Source organism: Bufo bufo, chromosome 8 (assembly GCF_905171765.1).
Source record: "Bufo bufo chromosome 8, aBufBuf1.1, whole genome shotgun sequence".
Classification (NCBI taxonomy): Eukaryota; Metazoa; Chordata; class Amphibia; order Anura; family Bufonidae; genus Bufo; species Bufo bufo.
This window is the reverse complement of record NC_053396.1, coordinates 540,153-559,482: the sequence shown is the minus strand read 5'-3', so window position 1 is coordinate 559,482 and position 19,330 is coordinate 540,153. Positions and strand designations below refer to the sequence as shown.

The 19,330-nt window shown below is 50.6% G+C and overlaps 1 protein-coding gene across 1 annotated transcript in view; it reads right to left on the bottom strand.

Annotated features, from left to right (window-relative positions):
• Positions 1–7,424: 7,424 nt before the first annotated feature.
• The window catches only part of TTLL11 (tubulin tyrosine ligase like 11), a 61,407-nt gene continuing 49,501 nt past the window's right edge, over positions 7,425–19,330 (bottom strand). The window contains exons 8-9 of the mRNA XM_040405430.1: positions 14,913–15,013; positions 7,425–9,711 (exon numbers count right to left, since the gene is read on the bottom strand). Of these exons, the coding sequence (XP_040261364.1) occupies positions 9,434–9,711; positions 14,913–15,013 (379 nt within the window). The 3' untranslated portion in view covers positions 7,425–9,433. The remainder of the gene's footprint in view (positions 9,712–14,912; positions 15,014–19,330) is intronic.

Below are 19,330 nucleotides of genomic sequence, written 5' to 3'. Positions count from 1 at the left end.
CTCTTATCACAACCTGCCCCCCCCCCCGTACATCTCTGACCTCCTGATACACCCCCACATGTAATCTCTGATCCTCACAGGACCTCCTCCTCTCCTCTTATCACAACCTGCCCCCCCCCCCCGTACATCTCTGACCTCCTGATACACCCCCACATGTAATCTCCGATCCTCACAGGACCTCCTCCTCTCCTCTTATCACAACCTGCCCCCCCCGTACATCTCTGACCTCCTGATACACCCCCACATGTAATCTCTGATCCTCACAGGACCTCCTCCTCTCCTCTTATCACAACCTGCCCCCCCCCCGTACATCTCTGACCTCCTGATACACCCCCACATGTAATCTCCGATCCTCACAGGACCTCCTCCTCTCCTCTTATCACAACCTGCCCCCCCCCCGTACATCTCTGACCTCCTGATACACCCCCACATGTAATCTCTGATCCTCACAGGACCTCCTCCTCTCCTCTTATCACAACCTGCCCCCCCCCCCGTACATCTCTGACCTCCTGATACACCCCCACATGTAATCTCTGATCCTCACAGGACCTCCTCTCCTCTTATCACAACCTGCCCCCCCCCCCCCCGTACATCTCTGACCTCCTGATACACCCCCACATGTAATCTCTGATCCTCACAGGACCTCCTCCTCTCCTCTTATCACAACCTGCCCCCCCCCGTACATCTCTGACCTCCTGATACACCCCCACATGTAATCTCCGATCCTCACAGGACCTCCTCCTCTCCTCTTATCACAACCTGCCCCCCCCCCCCAGTACATCTCTGACCTCCTGACACATCCCCACATGTAATCTCCGATCCTCACAGGACCTCCTCCTCTCCTCTTATCACAACCTGCCCCCCCCCCCGTACATCTCTGACCTCCTGATACACCCCCACATGTAATCTCTGATCCTCACAGGACCTCCTCCTCTCCTCTTATCACAACCTGCCCCCCCCCGTACATCTCTGACCTCCTGATACACCCCCACATGTAATCTCTGATCCTCACAGGACCTCGTCCTCTTATCACAACCTGCCCCCCCCCTGTACATCTCTGACCTCCTGATACACCCCCACATGTAATCTCTGATCCTCACAGGACCTCCTCCTCTCCTCTTATCACAACCTGCCCCCCCCCCCCGTACATCTCTGACCTCCTGATACATCCCCACATGTAATCTCTGATCCTCACAGGACCTCCTCCTCTCCTCTTATCACAACCTGCCCCCCCCCCCCCCGTACATCTCTGACCTCCTGATACACCCCCACATGTAATCTCCGATCCTCACAGGACCTCCTCCTCTCCTCTTATCACAACCTGCCCCCCCCCCCGTACATCTCTGACCTCCTGACACATCCCCACATGTAATCTCCGATCCTCACAGGACCTCCTCCTCTCCTCTTATCACAACCTGCCCCCCCCCCCGTACATCTCTGACCTCCTGATACATCCCCACATGTAATCTCTGATCCTCACAGGACCTCCTCCTCTCCTCTTATCACAACCTGCCCCCCCCCCGTACATCTCTGACCTCCTGATACACCCCACATGTAATCTCCGATCCTCACAGGACCTCCTCCTCTCCTCTTATCACAACCTGCCCCCCCCCCCGTACATCTCTGACCTCCTGATACATCCCCACATGTAATCTCTGATCCTCACAGGACCTCCTCCTCTCCTCTTATCACAACCTGCCCCCCCCCCCCGTACATCTCTGACCTCCTGATACACCCCCACATGTAATCTCCGATCCTCACAGGACCTCCTCCTCTCCTCTTATCACAACCTGCCCCCCCCCGTACATCTCTGACCTCCTGATACATCCCCACATGTAATCTCCGATCCTCACAGGACCTCCTCCTCTCCTCTTATCACAACCTGCCCCCCCCCCCGTACATCTCTGACCTCCTGATACATCCCCACATGTAATCTCTGATCCTCACAGACCTCCTCTCCTCTTATCACAACCTGCCCCCCCCCCCCCGTACATCTCTGACCTCCTGATACACCCCCACATGTAATCTCCGATCCTCACAGGACCTCCTCCTCTTATCACAACCTGCCCCCCCCCCCCCGTACATCTCTGACCTCCTGATACACCCCCACATGTAATCTCCGATCCTCACAGGACCTCCTCCTCTCCTCTTATCACAACCTGCCCCCCCCCCGTACATCTCTGACCTCCTGATACACCCCCACATGTAATCTCGGATCCTCACAGGACCTCCTCCTCTTATCACAACCTGCCCCCCCCCCCCGTACATCTCTGACCTCCGATACACCCCCACATGTAATCTCCGATCCTCACAGGACCTCCTCCTCTTATCACAACCTGCCCCCCCCCCCCGTACATCTCTGACCTCCTGATACACCCCCACATGTAATCTCCGATCCTCACAGGACCTCCTCCTCTCCTCTTATCACAACCTGCCCCCCCCCCCCGTACATCTCTGACCTCCCGATACACCCCCACATGTAATCTCCGATCCTCACAGGACCTCCTCCTCTCCTCTTATCACAACCTGCCCCCCCCCGTACATCTCTGACCTCCTGATACATCCCCCACATGTAATCTCCGATCCTCACAGGACCTCCTCCTCTTATCACAACCTGCCCCCCCCCCCGTACATCTCTGACCTCCCGATACACCCCCACATGTAATCTCCGATCCTCACAGGACCTCCTCCTCTTATCACAACCTGCCCCCCCCGTACATCTCTGACCTCCTGATACACCCCACATGTAATCTCTGATCCTCACAGGACCTCCTCCTCTTATCACAACCTGCCCCCCCCCGTACATCTCTGACCTCCTGATACACCCCACATGTAATCTCTGATCCTCACAGGACCTCCTCCTCTCCTCTTATCACAACCTGCCCCCCCCCGTACATCTCTGACCTCCTGATACACCCCACATGTAATCTCTGATCCTCACAGAACCTCCTCCTCTCCTCTTATCACAACCTGCCCCCCCCCCGTACATCTCTGACCTCCTGATACACCCCACATGTAATCTCTGATCCTCACAGGACCTCCTCCTCTCCTCTTATCACAACCTGCCCCCCCCCGTACATCTCTGACCTCCTGATACACCCCACATGTAATCTCTGATCCTCACAGGACCTCCTCCTCTCCTCTTATCACAACCTGCCCCCCCCCCCCCCGTACATCTCTGACCTCCTGATACACCCCCACATGTAATCTCCGATCCTCACAGGACCTCCTCCTCTCCTCTTATCACAACCTGCCCCCCCCCGTACATCTCTGACCTCCTGATACACCCCCACATGTAATCTCTGATCCTCACAGGACCTCCTCCTCTCCTCTTATCACAACCTGCCCCCCCCCGTACATCTCTGACCTCCCGATACACCCCCACATGTAATCTCCGATCCTCACAGGACCTCCTCCTCTTATCACAACCTGCCCCCCCCCCCCGTACATCTCTGACCTCCTGATACACCCCCACATGTAATCTCTGATCCTCACAGGACCTCCTCCTCTTATCACAACCTGCCCCCCCCGCACATCTCTGACCTCCTGATACACCTCCACATGTAATCTCTGATCCTCACAGGACCTCCTCCTCTCCTCTTATCACAACCTGCCCCCCCCCCGTACATCTCTGACCTCCTGATACACCCCCACATGTAATCTCTGATCCTCACAGGACCTCCTCCTCTTATCACAACCTGCCCCCCCCGTACATCTCTGACCTCCTGATACACCCCCACATGTAATCTCTGATCCTCACAAGACCTCCTCCTCTCCTCTTATCACAACCTGCCCCCCCCCCCGTACATCTCTGACCTCCTGATACACCCCACATGTAATCTCTGATCCTCACAGAACCTCCTCCTCTCCTCTTATCACAACCTGCCCCCCCCCCCCCGTACATCTCTGACCTCCTGATACACCCCCACATGTAATCTCTGATCCTCACAGGACTTCCTCCTCTCCTCTTATCACAACCTGCCCCCCCCCGTACATCTCTGACCTCCTGATACACCTCCACATGTAATCTCCGATCCTCACAGGACCTCCTCCTCTCCTCTGATCACAACCTGCCCCCCCCCCCCCGTACATCTCTGACCTCCTGATACACCCCCACATGTAATCTCTGATCCTCACAGGACCTCCTCCTCTCCTCTTATCACAACCTGCCCCCCCCCGTACATCTCGGACCTCCTGATACATCCCCACATGTAATCTCCGATCCTCACAGGACCTCCTCCTCTCCTCTTATCACAACCTGCCCCCCCCGTACATCTCTGACCTCCCGATACACCCCCACATGTAATCTCCGATCCTCACAGGACCTCCTCCTCTTATCACAACCTGCCCCCCCCCCCCGTACATCTCTGACCTCCTGATACACCCCCACATGTAATCTCTGATCCTCACAGGACCTCCTCCTCTTATCACAACCTGCCCCCCCCCGCACATCTCTGACCTCCTGATACACCTCCACATGTAATCTCTGATCCTCACAGGACCTCCTCCTCTCCTCTTATCACAACCTGCCCCCCCCCCCCGTACATCTCTGACCTCCTGATACACCCCCACATGTAATCTCCGATCCTCACAGGACCTCCTCCTCTTATCACAACCTGCCCCCCCCGCACATCTCTGACCTCCTGATACACCTCCACATGTAATCTCTGATCCTCACAGGACCTCCTCCTCTCCTCTTATCACAACCTGCCCCCCCCCCCGTACATCTCTGACCTCCTGATACACCTCCACATGTAATCTCTGATCCTCACAGAACCTCCTCCTCTCCTCTTATCACAACCTGTCCCCTCCATACACCCCCACCCATAATCTCTGATCCTCACAGGACCTTCTCCTCTAATCTTATCCCAACCTGCCCCCCCCCGTACATCTCTGACCTCCTGATACATCCCCACATGTAATCTCCGATCCTTACAGGACCTCCTCCTCTCCTCTTATCACAACCTGCCCCCCCCGTACATCTCTGACCTCCTGATAGACCCCCAGATGTAATCTCTGATCCTCACAGGACCTCCTCCTCTCCTCTTATCACAACCTGTCCCCTCCATACATCTCTGACCTCCTGATACACCCCCACCCATAATCTCTGATCCTCACAGGACGTCCTCCTCTTATCACAACCTGCCCCCCCCCGTACATCTCTGACCTCCTGATACACCCCCACATGTAATCTCCGATCCTCACCGGACTTCCTCCTCTCCTCCGTACATCTCTGACCCCCCAATACATCCCCACACGTAATCTCCGATTCTTACAAGGCCTCCTCCTCTGATCTCCTCATCTGTTCTTCACACAATCGCCTCCAAGATTTCTCCCGTGCCTCTACCCTACTCTGGAACTCACTTCCCCAACAGATCAGACTCTCCCCCAACATTCAAACCTTCAAGAGTAACGTGAAAACTGATCTCCTCAGGAAAGCCGACCATCTGCAATGAGCAGGCTGCCACCACACACCCACGAGAGCAGCCTATACCCTCACCTACAGGGTTCTCCCCTTCCCTTATAGATTGTAAGTTCTTGTGGGCAGGGTCCTCTACCCCTCTGTACTAGTCTGTTAATAGTTTCTTGTTTATTGCATTTTTATATTTGTGTAAACCAGTCTGGATGTACAGTGCCATGGAATTAATAAATATCCTCCAGAGCTGCGCTCACAATTCTACTGTAACATCATGTCTTATCCTCCAGTCATCTCCAGAGCTGCGCTCACTATTCTGCTGTACTATCATGTCTTATCCTCCAGTCATCTCCAGAGCTGCGCTCACTATTCTGCTGTACTATCATGTCTTATCCTCCAGTCATCTCCAGAGCTGCGCTCACTATTCTGCTGTACTATCATGTCTTATCCTCCAGTCATCTCCAGAGCTGCGCTCACTATTCTGCTGTACTATCATGTCTTATCCTCCAGTCATCTCCAGAGCTGCGCTCACTATTCTGCTGTGCTATCATGTCTTATCCTCCAGAGCTGCGGTCGCTATTCTACTGTAACATCATGTCTTATCCTCCAGTCATCTCCAGAGCTGCGCTCACTATTCTGCTGTACTATCATGTCTTATCCTCCAGTCATCTCCAGAGCTGCGCTCACTATTCTGCTGTACTATCATGTCTTATCCTCCAGTCATCTCCAGAGCTGCGCTCACTATTCTGCTGTGCTATCATGTCTTATCCTCCAGAGCTGCGGTCGCTATTTTGCTGTAATATCATGTCTTATCCTCCAGAGCTGCGCTCACTATTCTACTGTAACATCATGTCTTATCCTCCAGTCATCTCCAGAGCTGCTCTCCCTATTCTGCTGTACTATAATGTCTTATCCTTCAGTCACCTCCAGAGCTGCGCTCGCTATTTTGCTTTAATATCATGTCTTATCCTCCAGAGATGCTCTCACTATTCTGCTGTAATATCATCTTATCCTCCAGAGATGCACTCACTATTCTGCTGTAACATCATGTCTTATCTTCCAGAGGTGCGCTCACTATTCTGCTGTAATATCATATCTTGTCCTCCAGAGCTGCGCTCACTATTCTGCTGTAACATCATGTCTTATCCTCCAGTTACCTCCAGAGCTGCTCTCACTATTCTGCTGTAATATCATGTCTTATCCTCCAGAGGTGCGCTCACTATTCTGCTGTAATATCATCTTATCCTCCAGAGATGCACTCACTATTCTGCTGTAACATCATGTCTTATCTTCCAGAGGTGCGCTCACTATTCTGCTGTAATATCATATCTTGTCCTCCAGAGCTGCGCTCACTATTCTGCTGTAACATCATGTCTTATCCTCCAGTTACCTCCAGAGCTGCTCTCACTATTCTGCTGTAATATCATGTCTTATCCTCCAGAGGTGCGCTCACTATTCTGCTGTAATATCATCTTATCCTCCAGAGATGCACTCACTATTCTGCTGTAACATCATGTCTTATCCTCCAGAGGTGCGCTCACTATTCTGCTGTAATATCATATCTTGTCCTCCAGAGCTGCGCTCACTATTCTGCTGTAACATCATGTCTTATCCTCCAGTTACCTCCAGAGCTGCTCTCACTATTCTGCTGTAATATCATGTCTTATCCTCCAGAGGTGCGCTCACTATTTTGCTGTAATATCATCTCTTATCCTCCAGAGATGCACTCATTATTCTGCTGCTATGTCATGTGACCTAAGCGCAGTTATTAAGAGCCGTCTCGTTAGTACTGAGGGTCGTCTGTCATTGGCCTCAGGATACACCGTCAATTATGTGTAAAATATATATTAAATAAATAATGGGCGTGTCTGCTGCTGACTCCCCCCACTTTCCCTCTGAACAGAGACACAGGTACAGAACCTCAGAAGTAGAATAGCATTTATACAGAGACTGCTGGACTAACATCATGGATTAAGACCTGACCTCTGACCCGCTGGGGCCCCTCACAGGCAGTCAGGGGGCAGCAGCTCATCTGCTCGGGTTGTTTGGTGGCAAACACAAAGTTGAAAAACACAGTAGACGAACGGAGTGTCAGCTGTAAACCCTGCGCAGGCACCAACTGCACCGATTCACTGTTTGTCACCTGGAAACCCTGCGCAGGTGGCAACTGCATTGATTCACTGTGTGCAAGCTGTAAACCCTGTGCAAGCGACTACTGCTCTGATTCACTGTGTGTCAGCTGTAAACCCTGTGCAGACGGCTACCGAACCGATTCACCGCGTAAGCTGTAAACCCTGCGCAGGCAACTACTGCACCGATTCACCATCTGTCAGCTGTAAACTCTGTGCAAGCGACTACCGCACCAAGTCACTGTGTGTAAACTGTAAACCCGGCACAGGTGACGACCGCACCGATTCCCTGTGTGTCACCTGGAAATCCTGCGCAGGTGGCAAGTGCACCGATTTACTGTGTGTAAACTGTAAACCCTGCGCAGGCGACAACTGCACCGATTCATCATGTCATCTGTAAACCCTGTGCAGGCAACGACTGCTCCGATTCACCATCTGTCATCTGTAAACCCTGCGCAGGCGACAACTGCACCGATTCATCATGTCATCTGTAAACCCTGTGCAGGCAACGACTGCTCCGATTCACCATCTGTCATCTGTAAACCCTGCGCAGGCGACAACCACACCGATTCATCATGTCATCTGTAAACCCTGTGCAGGCAACGACTGCTCCGATTCACCATCTGTCAGCTGTAAACCCTGCGCAGGCGACAACTGCACCGATTCATCATGTCATCTGTAAATCCTGTGCCAGCAACGACTGCTCCGATTCACCATCTGTCAGCTGTAAACCCTGCGCAGGCGACAACCACACCGATTCATCATGTCATCTGTAAACCCTGTGCAGGCAACGACTGCTCCGATTCACCATCTGTCAGCTGTAAACCCTGCGCAGGCGACAACTGCACCGATTCATCATGTCATCTGTAAACCCTGTGCAGGCAACGACTGCTCCGATTCACCATCTGTCAGCTGTAAACCATGCGCAGGCGACAACCACACCGATTCATCATGTCATCTGTAAATCCTGTGCCGGCAACGACTGCTCCGATTCACCATCTGTCATCTGTAAACCCTGCGCAGGCGACAACCGCACCGATTCATCATGTCATCTGTAAATCCTGTGCCGGCAACGACTGCTCCGATTCACCATCTGTCAGCTGTAAACCCTGCGCAGGCGACAACCGCACCGATTCATCATGTCATCTGTAAACCCTGTGCAGGCAACGACTGCTCCGATTCACCATCTGTCAGCTGTAAACCCTGCGCAGGCGACAACTGCACCGATTCATCATGTCATCTGTAAACCCTGTGCAGGCAACGACTGCTTCGATTCACCATCTGTCAGCTGTAAACCCTGCGCAGGCGACAACCGCACCGATTCATCATGTCATCTGTAAACCCTGTGCAGGCAACGACTGCTCCGATTCACCATCTGTCATCTGTAAACCCTGCGCAGGCGACAACCGCACCGATTCATCATGTCATCTGTAAACCCTGTGCAGGCAACGACTGCTCCGATTCACCATCTGTCATCTGTAAACCCTGCGCAGGCGACAACTGCACCGATTCATCATGTCATCTGTAAATCCTGTGCCGGCAACGACTGCTCCGATTCACCATCTGTCAGCTGTAAACCCTGCGCAGGCGACTACCACACCGATTCATCATGTCATCTGTAAACCCTTTTCCGATGCAGTGTTTGACCCGGCCATGCTAGCGGACTCCAGCAATCAAGGACTGTTGACCAGATCCAGCAGTGAATGACCATAGACTACAATTGTAACAGTGCCACCCATGGGTGCACACTAGGTACTGCAACCGGTAGAGTAGAGAGGTGTTAGGGCCAAACAAATATAGAGCTCATGGGATTGTAGGGATTAACTCTGTCACCTGCAGGCACAGAGATGGTTGTAGCAGAGGCCACCAGTCAGTCAAGGGGCGATGCTCAGGAATGCTGGAGCTTGTAATCTGTCAGTTTGCAGGGCGCACTGGCGCGGTGCACCGGATATGAGGTCCTGTGAATGCTTGCCTGGCGGTAGGTGGAAAAGGCGTTTCTCTGTTCAGCCAGTGCCCTGCTGCAAAGCAGTCTCTTCTCCTCCACTGAGTCCAGCTGACATTCACAGAATTCCACCAGGGACTGCACCTTCTCATGAAGCGCTAGCCCTTTATAACGCCGCCGCGCCAAGTGGAAGAAAGCCTCGAAGAACGCCTGCAGACACATCCCTGCAAATGAAGAGATAGATGGTGAGGAGGGGCCCCAGGAGACCAGATTGTATGAACACTGCTGGAAACTGCACTACCCACAACGAGGTTATAGTTGTACACCTGCACAGAAAGGCCTGCGCCGCATGGAGAGGCAGCACACTGTACAGCAGAAAATACAGGCGTGTGTAGTATGGAGCAGCAGCAGATAATACAGGTGTGTGTAGTATGGAGCAGCAGCAGATAATACAGGTGTGTGTAGTATGGAGAGGCAGTGTACTGTACAGCAGATAGCACAGGTGTGTGTAGTATGGAGAGGCAGTATACTGTACAGCAGATAGTACAGGTGTGTGTAGTATGGAGAGGCAGTGTACTGTACAGCAGAAAATACAGGCGTGTGTAGTATGGAGCAGCAGCAGATAATACAGGTGTGTGTAGTATGGAGCAGCAGCAGATAATACAGGTGTGTGTAGTATGGAGAGGCAGTGTACTGTACAGCAGATAGCACAGGTGTGTGTAGTATGGAGAGGCAGTGTACTGTACAGCAGATAGTACAGGTGTGTGTAGTATGGAGAGGCAGTGTACTGTACAGCAGTTAGTACAGGCGTGTGTAGTATGGAGAGGCAGTGTACTGTACAGCAGATAGTACAGGTGTGTGTAGTATGGAGAGGCAGTGTACTGTACAGCAGATAATACAGGTGTATGTAGTATGGAGAGGCAGTGTACTGTACAGCAGATAGTACAGGTGTGTGTAGTATGGAGAGGCAGTGTACTGTACAGCAGATAATACAGGTGTATGTAGTATGGAGAGGCAGTGTACTGTACAGCAGATAGTACAGGTGTGTGTAGTATGGAGAGGCAGCACACTGTACAGCAGAAAATACAGGTGTGTGTAGTATGGAGCAGCAGCAGATAATACAGGTGTGTGTAGTATGGAGCAGCAGCAGATAATACAGGTGTGTGTAGTATGGAGAGGCAGTGTACTGTACAGCAGATAGTAAAGGTGTGTGTAGTATGGAGAGGCAGTGAACTGTACAGCAGATTATATAGATGTATGTAGTATGGAGAGGCAGTGTACTGTAGAGCAGATAATACAGGTGTGTGTGTAGTATGGAGAGGCAGTGTACTGTACAGCTGATAATACAGGTGTGTGTAGTATGGAGAGGCAGCGTACTGTACAGCAGATTATATAGATGTGTGTAGTATGGAGAGGCAGTGTACTGTACAGCAGATAATACAGGTGTGTGTGTAGTATGGAGAGGCAGTGTACTGTACAGCAGATAGTACAGGTGTGTGTAGTATGGAGAGGCAGTGTACTGTACAGCAGATTATATAGATGTGTGTAGTATGGAGAGGCAGTGTACTGTACAGCTGATAATACAGGTGTGTGTAGTATGGAAATGCAGTGTACTGTACAGCAGATAATACAGGTGTGTGTAGTATGGAGAGGCATTGTACTGTACAGCAGATAGCACAGGTGTGTGTAGTATGGAGAGGTAGTGTACTGTACAGCAGATAGCACAGGTGTGTGTAGTATGGAGAGGCAGTGTACTGTACAGCAGATAGTACAGGTGTGTGTAGTATGGAGAGGCAGTGTACTGTACAGCAGATAATACAGGTGTGTGTAGTATTGAGAGGCAGTGTACTGTTCAGCAGATAGCACAGGTGTGTGTAGTATGGAGAGGCAGTGTCCTGTACAGCAGATAGTACAGGTGTGTGTAGTATGGAGAGGCAGTGTACTGTACAGCAGATAATACAGGACTGTAGTATGGAGAGGCAGTGTACTGTACAGCAGATAATGCAGGTGTGTGTAGTATGGAGAGGCAGTGTCCTGTACAGCAGATAGTACAGGTGTGTGTAGTATGGATAGGCAGTGTACTGTACAGCAGATAGTACAGGTGTGTGTAGTATGGAGAGGCAGTGTACTGTACAGCAGATAGTACAGGTGTGTGTAGTATGGAGAGGTAGTGTACTGTACAGCAGATAGTACAGGTGTGTGTAGTATGGAGAGGCAGTGTACTGTACAGCAGATAGCACAGGTGTGTGTAGTATGGAGAGGCAGTGTACTGTACAGCAGATAGTACAGGTGTGTGTAGTATGGAGCAGCAGCAGATAATACAGGTGTGTGTAGTATGGAGAGGCAGTGTACTGTACAGCAGATAATACAGGTGTGTGTAGTATGGAGAGGCAGTGTACTGTACAGCTGATAATACAGGTGTGTGTAGTATGGAAATGCAGTGTACTGTACAGCAGATAATACAGGTCTGTAGTATGGAGAGGCAGTGTACTGTACAGCAGATAGTACAGGTGTGTGTGTAGTATGGAGAGGCAGTGTACTGTACAGCAGATAGTACAGGTGTGTGTAGTATGGAGAGGCAGTGTACTGTACAGCAGATTATGTAGATGTGTGTAGTATGGAGAGGCAGTGTACTATACAGCAGATAGTACAGGTGTGTGTAGTATGGAGAGGCATTGTACTGTACAGCAGATAGCACAGGTGTGTGTAGTATGGAGAGGCATTGTACTGTACAGCAGATTATGTAGATGTGTGTAGTATGGAGAGGCAGTGTACTATACAGCAGATAGTACAGGTGTGTGTAGTATGGAGAGGCATTGTACTGTACAGCAGATAGCACAGGTGTGTGTAGTATGGAGAGGCATTGTACTGTACAGCAGATAGCACAGGTGTGTGTAGTATGGAGAGGCAGTGTACTGTACAGCAGATAGTACAGGTGTGTGTAGTATGGAGAGGCAGTGTACTGTACAGCAGATAATACAGGTGTGTGTAGTATGGAGAGGCAGTGTACTGTACAGCAGATAATGCAGGTGTGTGTAGTATGGAGAGGCAGTGTCCTGTACAGCAGATAGTACAGGTGTGTGTGTGTAGTATGGAGAGGCAGTGTACTGTACAGCAGATAGTACAGGTGTGTGTAGTATGGAGAGGCAGTGTACTGTACAGCAGATAGTACAGGTGTGTGTAGTATTGAGAAGCAGTGTCCTGTCCAGCAGATAGTACAGGTGTGTGTGTAGTATGGAGAGACAGTGTCCTGTACAGCAGATAGTACAGGTGTGTGTAGTATGGAGAGGCAGTGTACTGTACAGCAGATAGTACAGGTGTGTGTAGTATGGAGAGGTAGTGTCCTGTACAGCAGATAGTACAGGTGTGTGTAGTATGGAGAGGTAGTGTCCTGTACAGCAGATAGTACAGGTGTGTGTAGTATGGAGAGACAGTGTACTGTACAGCAGATAGTACAGGTGTGTGTAGTATGGAGAGGCAGTGTACTGTACAGCAGATAGTACAGGTGTGTGTAGTATGGAGAGGCAGTGTACTGTACAGCAGATAGTACAGGTGTGTGTAGTATTGAGAAGCAGTGTACTGTACAGCAGATAGTACAGGTGTGTGTAGTATGGAGAGGTAGTGTACTGTACAGCAGATAGTACAGGTGTGGGTAGTATGGAGAGGCAGTGTACTGTACAGCAGATAGCACAGGTGTGTGTAGTATGGAGAGGCAGTGTACTGTACAGCAGATAGTACAGGTGTGTGTAGTATGGAGAGACAGTGTACTGTACAGCAGATAGTACAGGTGTGTGTAGTATGGAGAGGCAGTGTACTGTACAGCAGATAGTACAGGTGTGTGTAGTATGGAGAGGTAGTGTACTGTACAGCAGATAGTACAGGTGTGTGTAGTATGGAGAGGCAGTGTACTGTACAGCAGATAGTACAGGTGTGTGTAGTATGGAGAGGCAGTGTACTGTACAGCAGATAGTACAGGTGTGTGTAGTATGGAGAGGCAGTGTACTGTACAGCAGTTAGTACAGGCGTGTGTAGTATGGAGAGGTAGTGTACTGTACAGCAGATAGTACAGGTGTGTGTAGTATGGAGAAGCAGTGTACTGTACAGCAGATAGCACAGGTGTGTGTAGTATGAAGAGGCAGTGTACTGTATAGCAGATAGTACAGGTGTGTGTAGGATGGAGAGGCAGTGTACTGTACAGCAGATAGTACAGGTGTGTGTAGTATGGAGAGGCAGTGTACTGTACAGCAGATAGTACAAGTGTGTGTAGTATGGAGAGGTAGTGTACTGTACAGCAGATAGTACAGGTGTGTGTAATATGGAGAGGCAGTGTACTGTACAGCAGATAGTACAGGTGTGTGTAGTATGGAGAAGCAGTGTACTGTACAGCAGATAGCACAGGTGTGTGTAGTATGGAGAGGCAGTGTACTGTATAGCAGATAGTACAGGTGTGTGTAGGATGGAGAGGCAGTGTACTGTACAGCAGATAGTACAGGTGTGTGTAGTATGGAGAGGCAGTGTACTGTACAGCAGATAGTACAGGTGTGTGTAGTATGGAGAGACAGTGTACTGTACAGCAGATAGTACAGGTGTGTGTAGGATGGAGAGGCAGTGTACTGTATAGCAGATAGTACAGGTGTGTGTAGGATGGAGAGGCAGTGTACTGTACAGCAGATAGTACAGGTGTGTGTAGTATGGAGAGACAGTGTACTGTACAGCAGATAGTACAGGTGTGTGTAGTATGGAGAGGCAGTGTACTGTACAGCAGATAGTACAGGTGTGTGTAGTATGGAGAGGCAGTGTACTGTACAGCAGATAGTACAGGTGTGTGTAGTATGGAGAGGCAGTGTACTGTACAGCAGATAGTACAGGTGTGTGTAGTATGGAGAGGCAGTGTACTGTACAGCAGATAGTACAGGTGTGTGTAGTATGGAGAGGCAGTGTACTGTACAGCAGATAGTACAGGTTTGTTTCTGTTCCGATGGATTCATGGGGGAGAAGATAAATATCAATATAATTGGTGGCATTGGATCGGTGTGTATCTGTGTCAGTGTATACAATAGGTCTAACATTGTATTCATGAACTCAGACGATCAGGATGATTAGAGCAGAGTATTGTGGTCCCACTAGCAGGATGCCGGTCCCAACACATCTGCTCCCTTACCACATGTACAGAGCTGATCGTGGATCGCCTGATGCAGCGCTGTAATATAGTCATCAGTGCTCGTCATAGTACCGCCATATGCTGCAGTGTTAACACTAGGTAGATATGCAACACACCTACATAGATGAATCCCAGCTTTATGAATACAATGCCAGATGTACAGTGTAGACTGGCACCTGCTTATTATTTCTCCTGCTCTGACATGTGGAGTTTTGCTGCTCCACCCAGTGTGACACACGAGTCCTGATCCTCGGCCGACATTACCGGACTCTTTGTGCTCTTGGCTGTTCCACCGCCGGGTTATATCAATGTACAGGATGTCGCCTGCCGCCATGGAGAAGCTGCCGCCACTCAGCTGACAGCTCCTGCACAGAGAAGAGAAGAGTCACCAACAAACCTTCAATCTGCACAGCCAAACATAAAATACCGCCAACCTGCATGTGTCCTGCTCTATGTGCACCTAGGTCCCGGACCATTGGGATTTCCAGCAGATTGTCACTGTTGACATCAGAAAATATGAAAAAAAAGATTGCGCTGCAAGAGAGGAATCTTCTTTGTGTATAAAAGTTCACTTATAAAATCTTCAACTAGTGGGATCACTTGCCAACCTTATAATCCAACGTGTGTATGGAAACCTGTAGGTAATGGAAAAAACGCACTATGGTGTAGCAGGTTCCAAGTATCAGACGCACCATGTGAATAGGTTATACTCACAAGATTCCTGATTTGTCAAAGCGTGTAGAAATATTATTCGTATCACAGTAGAACTCTGCTGGAAAAAGAGAACTATAGTGTAGTATGTCACAGCACTTGATCTGCCTGCAAACAGATTATACTCACAGAGCTTCACTTGTCAGGTGCGTGTATTAGATCTTGTGGAATTTTTCATAGATAGCTCAAAAACCTGGATAGCAGCCAACATCGATGTTAAAAGCTCTCAAGGATGAAGTCGCAAGAGAAGTAGGTGCGCACCAAAGGTCAGGTAAAAACTATTTAATACTAGCAGAAAGTACAACTATAAGACATATAAAATATCTGGAGTAATGCCCGACCCGGGTTTCGCGGTGATGCTTCGTCTGGGGCACCTGACAAGTGAAGCTCTGTGAGTATAATCTGTTTGCAGGCAGATCAAGTGCTGTGACATACTACACTATAGTTCTCTTTTTCCAGCAGAGTTCTACTTTTCCAGCAGAGTTCTACTTTTCCAGCAGAGTTCTACTGTGATACGAATAATATTTCTACACGCTTTGACAAATCAGGAATCTTGTGAGTATAACCTATTCACATGGTGCGTCTGATACTTGGAACCTGCTACACCATAGTGCGTTTTTTCCATTACCTACAGGTTTCCATACACACGTTGGATTATAAGGTTGGCAAGTGATCCCACTAGTTGAAGATTTTATAAGTGGTAGGCAATTAAGAGTGCCGTATTTGTGTGAGGGGAGGCGGGGCGTTCACTATTTAAACCTGGCCCTCCTCCCCCCACTTGTCGGTTCGAACGATTTCGAATCGGCTTGTGGGTTGGTGCCAGAGAAGGGCATGCGTCACTGGAGGATCGGGGGATCAGCTGCGTCGAGCTCGTCGCTACGGTGATTAGGTAGGCAGGGTGACTTGCACACCCGTCTCGCTATGTATAACATGTGGGGCTGCCGAGCGTGCCGCCGGTCCCCAGCTGCGCTGGAGACTGCCCGCACTCCCGATCGCTTCCGGCACCCCGATCCGCTCCAGGCCCTGCGCTAAGCACCCCCGCTCCCACATGCAGCGTCCCCCAGGCGGGCACCCCTCACCTGTGGCTCAGCAGCGACGGGTCCCGACGTCCGCTCGCATACCCTGAGCATCGGTCACGCCGGCCGTCGGCTCCACGACGCAGCGTTATATATCACTCACTCCCATATCAGAACATAAACATTCGTTCCACCGTAGAGGAAAACGCCGTCCGCTCACACAGGGATCTATTCATTAGCTGCAATCAGTAAGCGGAGGTTCAGCTGCAGGATCAGGGGACGGAAGCCGAAACCTATAGGCGATTAATACGCCGCGGCTTTCCCTGTACAAATAGTCGATAGCGGTGGGCACGGGATGCAATGTTCCACATGGCGGAGCGCAAATCCCTCACAGCCGATCCTGATGCACGTTCTCCTGGTAATTACAATTAGCGAGGCTGTGAAGGTGGACATGCTTATGTGACTTTCAGTCATGTCTAGGAATCCGCTGCAGAACAAACTCGTCTTCTTTACTGCGCCAAACTCAGGCAAGACGAGATAAGCAGATACTCAGACATGTTCACTGTATAACAAGTTAGGATTTCAATGGTTAATTCTAACCTAGAAGGGAATCACTGGCTTGCTGCGCTCCAGCAGGTCCTGACTGATAGAGGGCGACACCTACAGGCCCATACTGGTACTGCAGTCCTGGTGCAGGGCTCCTCTGCTCAGGCACAGTGGCTAGGTACTAAGGCAGGAGTATAAAAAAAAATAAAAAAAAAATAAAAAATTTTAAAATAAATTTGGAATATGTTCAAGGATCAAATATAAAGAGGGCTTCAAGGAGGGGGGCTGGCCACGTCACTTTGCGCACGCAGCCGGGCCGCCTGTAAGCCCATACGGTCAGTCAGGGGGTTGGTTCGGGCGCAGTCACAATAATCCGGTGGTTAGCTAGGGAGCGGTGGCATGAGTGAAGGGTCGCCCAGCCGGCGTGCGCTCACTCACACGTCTGTCCTTGGTTATTCAGGTCCACAGGTGGTGGGCTAACTTACAATACTGTGGGGTTCGTGGCTGTCATGGCCGCCAGGTGAGTCAGGGGTGGTGCATGCGGGGGCCAACCCCCTCTTTTCTCCTGCATAGGCTTGGGGGACGGTGGACTATTATGTCCAGGCCTCTGGCGCATCTCTTACAGGGTGGCGCCTACAGTCGTGGCCTTTGGTGGGGGTAAAAAAATAAATAAAATAAAATTATATATATATATATATATATATATATATATATATATATATAATGGTATAGATAGGAATGTTGCTTTGCCAGGTCTGTCACGACTACAGACCCGTTATAAAGCCCTGCCACGACTGCAGGCATCAGTCTGTCACGACTACAGACTCGTTATAAAGCCCTGCCACGACTGCAGGCATCAGTCTGTCACGACTACAGACCCGCTCTAAAGCCCTGCCACGACTGCAGGCATCAGTCTGTCACGACTACAGACCCGCTCTAAAGCCCTGCCACGACTGCAGGCACAAATCCGTTACGACTACAGACTCATTATTAAGACCAGCCACGACTGCAGGCATTAGTCTCATGTCAACAGACTCATGAGGTAATACTACCACGTCTACAGGCGATGGTCCGTTACCGCTACTCTCGATGTAGGGTCCCCTCACGACTACAGGGGCTAGTCGGTCACATCCACAGACTCGGTCGCACTCCCGTTAACTACAGGCACTGGGTTGGCATCTACGGGTAGTTGCGTCACGACTACGCACGTGGGTCAGCCACGGCCTGGGAGGTCAGCCTTCACGGTCACAGGTAGGTCCAGTTAGGCTTCAGTCTCCCAGCGGGTTCCAGTCACAATAACCAGCCCCTAGGTGAGGGGGGGCACTCCCGCACCGGCACACAATGCCAGGGAGCTGTGCGGCTCCTCACGCGGCTCACGGTTCAAACCAGCGGGGGCCGGGGCCCACGGTAAAGGAAGGGCTCCCTCTGATCCGGTGCACATTGCCAGGGAGTGGCGCTGCTCCCCACGCGGTACGAGTGTCCAGCCGGCGGTGGGTCGGCCCTAGCTGAGGAGGGGGCTCCCCCCGCACTGGTGCATTCTGCCAGGGAGCAGCGTGAGCTCCCCACGCGGCTGGGGGGTAAGGCTCCTCATCTTCAATAAAGTCTGGCACGGGCCGCCGTGCTGTTAGGTAGGCAGGGATCAGGGGAAGGAGTACTAGGCTCGGTCAGGGGGAGCAGATCATAGGCGGTGGCTGGCTTCCTGCTGCCGGCCGTACATTAGGTTCAGAGGGGGTTATTTAGGCACAGGATGTTAGTTAGTCCGTGCAGATGATCTGCGTTATACCATGCTCTTCATGCTCGTACTCAGAGCTGTGCCCATACGGGAGCTGCTTAAGTGGTTGATAGTCAAAAAATAAATAAATAAATAAAAAATAAAAAAAATACATTTTTGAGTCTCTCACGCATGGCTTCTCCGTGTTAGTTTTACACATATGACTCCGCCATTAGAATCTCTCACGCATGGCTTCTCCGTTTTAGGTTTACACATACGGATCTGCCATTAGAGTCTCTCACGCCTGGCTGCTCCGTGTTAGTTTTACACATATGACTCCGCCATTAGAGTCTCTCACGCATGGCTTCTCCGTTTTAGGTTACACATATGACTCCGCCATTAGAGTCTCTCACGCATGGCTTCTCCGTTTTAGGTTTACACATATGACTCCGCCATTAGAGTCTCTCACGCATGGCTTCTCCGTTTTAGGTTTACACATATGACTCCGCCATTAGAGTCTCTCACGCATGGCTTCTCCGTTTTAGGTTACACATATGACTCCGCCATTAGAGTCTCTCACGCATGGCTTCTCCGTTTTAGGTTACACATATGACTCCGCCATTAGAGTCTCTCACGCATGGCTTCTCCGTTTTAGGTTACACATATGACTCCGCCATTAGAGTCTCTCACGCATGGCT